This window comes from Leucoraja erinacea, unplaced genomic scaffold (genome assembly GCF_028641065.1).
Source record: "Leucoraja erinacea ecotype New England unplaced genomic scaffold, Leri_hhj_1 Leri_852S, whole genome shotgun sequence".
NCBI classification, from domain to species: domain Eukaryota; kingdom Metazoa; phylum Chordata; class Chondrichthyes; order Rajiformes; family Rajidae; genus Leucoraja; species Leucoraja erinaceus.
The window spans coordinates 64,085-69,338 of record NW_026576787.1 but is presented as its reverse complement, the minus strand read 5'-3'; the positions used below and the strand labels follow the sequence as shown (position 1 = coordinate 69,338).

General features: G+C 52.1%; 1 protein-coding gene across 1 annotated transcript; it reads left to right on the top strand.

Annotated features, from left to right (window-relative positions):
• Window positions 1-92: 92 nt before the first annotated feature.
• Window positions 93-4,879, top strand: fev (FEV transcription factor, ETS family member; the record flags this gene model as incomplete). The annotated part of the gene is given in 3 exon segments (XM_055631667.1): window positions 93-117; window positions 120-189; window positions 4,323-4,879. Coding segments are annotated over 3 exon segments (630 nt in total), but the record flags the coding sequence as incomplete, so codon positions are not given.
• Window positions 4,880-5,254: the final 375 nt, after the last annotated feature.

Here is a 5,254-nt window from a genome sequence, read left to right as displayed (position 1 = left end):
CCGCCCCGACTAGTCGGAAGACTGTATCTCCGCCTCAACTAACTAACATTCGTCCCGATTTATAGGATTTTGCTGTATCTTCGCCATGATTCATTGCTGTTTTCCCCCCAGATCGGCTCATGATAATATCCTGAAGGAGGGAAAGCAGGGTGCGTGGGGGTCTCTGAGCCCAGGGTACAGAAAGGTAAGGTGCCAGGTATAACCCTATAACAATTACAGCACGGAAACAGGCCATCTCGACCCTTCTAGTCCGTGCCGAACACGTATTCTCCCCTTAGTCCCACCTGCCTGCACTCAGACCATAACCCTCCATTCCCTTCCCATCCATATGCCTATCCAATTTATTTTTAAATGATACCAACGAACCTGCCTCCACCACTTCCACTGGAAGCTCATTCCACACCGCTACCACTCTCTGAGTAAAGAAGTTCCCCCCCATATTACCCCTAACTTCTGTCCCTTAATTCAGAATAAAGACCTAACTTGTTCAACCTATCTCTGTAACTTAGTTGTTGAAACCCAGGCGACATTCTAGTAAATCTCCTCGAAGGAGAGATTGGGGCATGACCATGGAATGCATGAACCATAAAGGGCATGTCCCACCAGCATGCGATTGCGTGCGTCTAGCGCGACCAAACGCAAGCGGAGTTCGTGCTAAGTACGCTCTAAATACGCGCTAAGTACGCGCGTGACGTAATTTGCGTCATAATCACCAATCAGCTGGGCAGGAGGCGGGCCGACTGAATTTGGATGTTGCGCGGCGCTGGGCGGTGACCTCATCGCGCTACGCCACGTGCTAGGTGTACGCCGTCCAGACGCTGCGTACGCCCTCATTGCGACAGGCCGTTGGCGCGCGGAATTTTCGGACAGTGCGGGATTTTCGGAGCCCCGCGCGATGTCGGGACCAGCCCCGTACAACTCCAAATACGCCTCTGGCGATCGAAGTGGGACCGGCCCCGCGCGGCCCGTATGCCTCAATCGCATGCTGGTGGGACATCTCCAAACACCCCCCCCCCCCACCAACCTGTCACTTAATGAACACCAGGGCACACAATCTAAAAGCAATGATGATCACGGAGAGATGGAGCCCACAATGGTCCATTGTTGACTGTGGGTTAGGTGATTGTGTGCCGTGGTGTTGGTGGGGGGCGAAGGCAGGAGAATTAGGTTGAGAGGGAAAGATAGATCAGCCGTGTTTGAATGGCGGAGTGGACTCGATGTTCCGAATGCCCCAATTCTGCTCCGAAAAGAATAAGAATAAGGGGGTAAAGAAACGAGGAAACACTTGTTCACACGGAGAGTGGTGAGTCTGTGGGATTCTCTGCCTCAGAGGGCGGTGGAGGCCGGTTCTCTGGATACTTTCAAGAGAGAGCTAGATAGGGATCTTAAAGATAGCGGAGTCAGGGAGAAGGCAGGAACGGGGTACTGATTGGAGATGATCAGCCATGATCGCATTGAATGGCGGTGCTGGCTCGAAGGGCCAAAATGGCCTACTCCTGCACCAATTGTCTATTGTCTATTGTCTATAACACAAACATGAATTCATGAACAATACTCCAAATGCTGCCTCAGGCCCCTGTCCTACTTTCCTGAGTCATCCATGGATTTTCCTGACCTTTCCCCTTGATCCAAACTCGGAGATGCCAGCCGTAGGTACTCAGGGCTATTCTTTTTTACTCTTGGACATTTTTCAACATGGTGAAAAAAACGTCTCGACTTACCTGATGCCCACGGCTGGCATTACGAGCCGCTACGATACATCTACGGCCTCCTACGGACTCGCTAACGAACATTCCCCGAGTTTGAATCAAGGGGGAAACTCGGGAGAATTTGTGAGTAACTCCGGAAAGTGGTACAGGGGCGTTACCAAAGTGTTGTGAAACTGTAACATGATGTCTCGACTGCTATACTCAAGACCCTTCTTCAGACTCGGGCAAGACGTCAAGCACTAACAAGGTTGGGTAGGCAGCAGGGTTGTTCCATACGCTGCACTGACTGTGACTGTTTCGGCGTCTGGTTTTCGAGGAGATACGTTTCACATAGAAACATAGAAAATAGGTGCAGGAGTAGAGGCCATTCGGCCCTTCGATCCTGCACCGCCATTCAATATGATCATGGCTGATCATCCAACTCAGTATCCCATCCCTGCCTTCTCTCCATACCCCCTGATTCCTTTAGCCATAAGGGCCACATCTAACTCCCTCTTAAATATAGCCAATGAACTGTGGCCTCAACTACCTTCTGTGGCAGAGAATTCCAATTCACAGATTCACAACTCTCTGTGTGAAAAATGTTTTTTCTCATCTCGGTCCTAAACGATTTCCCCCTTATCCTTAAACTGTGACCCCTAGTTCTGGACTTCCCCAACATCGGGAACAATCTTCCTCCATCTAGCCTGTCCAACCCCTTAAAAATTTTGTAAGAGGGATTCAAAATCACATTAGTAAAATTGCAGATGACACAAAGCTGGGTGGCAGTGTGAACTGTGAGGAGGATGCTATGAGAATGCAGGGTGACTTGGGACAGGTTGGGGGAGTGGGCAGATGCATGGCAGATGAAGTTTAATGTGGATAAATGTGAGGTTATCCACTTTGGTAGCAAAAACAACTACCTTCTGTGGCAGAGAATTCCACAGATTCACCACACACACACACTCACACACACACACAGTGTTTTAATAGATACTAGACCAAGTGCAGACCCGTTGGGTCTGTTCCCCGAACATGTGGTTGCGGGGGAGGGGGGTGGGGGGTGCGATACATTGATTAACACCTCAATGTTCACATTCCCATCCTTGTAGAATCACAGAGACACAGAGTCATACAGCATGGAAACAGGCCCTTCGGCCCAACTTGCCCATGCTGGCCAACCGACACTCGTCCTACCTGCCTGCGTCGGGCCCATATCCCTCTACATCGGTGCTAATCTGTCTGCTCTGCCATTCAATGGGTGACCCTCTACTCCCTTCACAAGTTCCATTCCCCGTTTCCCATGTCCTTTAATTCCTCCGAAATCCAGAAATTTAGATAGTGTGTGTGTGAGTTGACGTGGATAATCTTTTCCCATTGAGAGTAGGGAAGATTCAAACAAGAGGACATGATTTGAGAATGAAGGGACACAAGTTTAGGGGTAACATGAGGGGGAACTTCTTTACTCAGAGAGTGGTAGCTGTGTGGAATGAGCTTCCAGTGAAAGTGGTGGAGGCAGGTTCGATTTTATCTTTTAAAAATAAATTGGATAGGTATATGGACGGGAAAGGAATAGAGGGTTATGGTCTGAGCGCAGGTAGATGGGACTTGGTGAGAGTAAGTGTTCGGCACGGACTAGAAGGGCCGAGATGGGCTGTTTCTGTGCTGTAATTCGTTGTCTCTGTACTGTACACTGCACAATAACAATAAATCTGAATCTAAATCTGAATCTGGTAAGGGGGGATCTTATAGAAACTTACTAAATTCTTAAGGGGTTGGGCAGGCTAGATGCAGGAAGATTGTTCCCGATGTTGGGGAAGTCCAGAACAAGGGGTCACACAGTTTAAGGATAAGAGGGAAATCTTTTAGGACCGAGATGAGAAAATCATTTTTTACACAGAGAGTGGTGAATCTGTGGAATTCTCTGCCACCAGAATGTAGTTGAGGCCACAGTTCATTGGGTATATTTAAGAGGGAGTTCGATGTGGCCCTTGTGGCTAAAGGGATCAGGGGGTATGGAGATAAGGCAGGTACAGGATACTGAGTTGGATGATCAGTCATGATCATATTGAATGGCGGTGCAGGCTCGAAGGGTCGAATGGCCTTCTATGTTTCTATGTAATGGTTATATGCTAAGATGGCATTGGTGCAATAGCTTATATATATTTTAGGCTAATATGCAATTTCTTAATGTATCTTTGTAATTCTTTGTACTGTTTGATGTGTATATGGACCTGTGTCTGAAATAAAGCTTTAATAATATACTAGACCAAGTGCAGACCCGTTGGGTCTGCTCCCCCAATGGTGCGATTCCCCCCAACCCAATATTCCACCATGCACCCGTCTCCTCCAATGGAACTGAAGCCGTTGCCAAATGTAAGTTTCCAGCACTCCCCTGCCTCCCTCAATTGCACCTCCCCTCCCTGCTGCAGCAGTGAAAAGTTCAGAGTGTTCCTGTCTTGCAACTTTGTTTCGAAGTGTGTTGGAAGCTGATAGGAAGGAGCAGCCGTCAACGAAGCAAAAGGCAGGAAGGGATCCGTACTGCAGGCGGACGGATGGATTTGAGTTTTATATATATAGAGATAGATGGTTATACTTGACTTGACTTGGTTTGTTGTTTGTTGCTGCAGGCAGTGGTCAGATCCAGTTGTGGCAGTTCCTCCTGGAGCTGTTGTCGGACAGCGCCAACGTGAACTGCATCGCCTGGGAAGGCACTAACGGAGAGTTCAAGCTGACCGACCCTGACGAGGTGGCGCGGCGCTGGGGGGAGCGCAAGAGCAAGCCCAACATGAACTACGACAAGCTGAGCCGGGCCCTGCGTTACTACTATGACAAGAACATCATGACCAAGATCCACGGCAAGCGCTACGCCTACAAGTTCGACTTCCACGGCCTGGCGCAGGTGTGCCAGCCCTCCGCCGCCGAGCACGCCCTCTACAAGTTCCAGACCAACCTGGCCCACATCCCCTTCTCCGACATCCCCAAACTCAACCTGGTCACCTCCAACGTCTCGCCCTCCGGCTTCTCCTACTGGTCGGGGTCTGCCCCGGCTATGTACCCGGGTCACGGGCTACAGACCCCCTCCCACTTCAGCCCCGTGGGTGGGGGGCACCTGGGCACCATTGGGAACATCGCTGGCATCAACAACATCAATGGACACTATCACTGAATGGGTGTGATCTTGCCACGGACCACCCAACATCCCCCTGACCCCTCCACCTCCACCATCTCCACCCCCGCACCCCCCTCTCCCCCACCCCCCTCCCCACCCCTCCCCCCCACCTCCACCACCTCCACCCCCCCCCCCCCTCCCCCCCCACCCCACGCCCCCCCCCCCCCCCCCCCCCCACCCCTCCCCCCCCCCCCCCACCCCTCCCCCCCCCCCCCCACCCCCACCCCCCCCCACCCCCCCCCCACCCCCCACCCCCACCCCCCCTCCACCCCCCCCCCCACCCCACCCTCCCCCCACCCCCCACCCCCACCCCCCCCTCTCCCCCCCCACCACTCCCCTCTCCCCCACACCCCCCCACCCCCCCACACATCCCCCCAACCCCTCACCCCCCAAC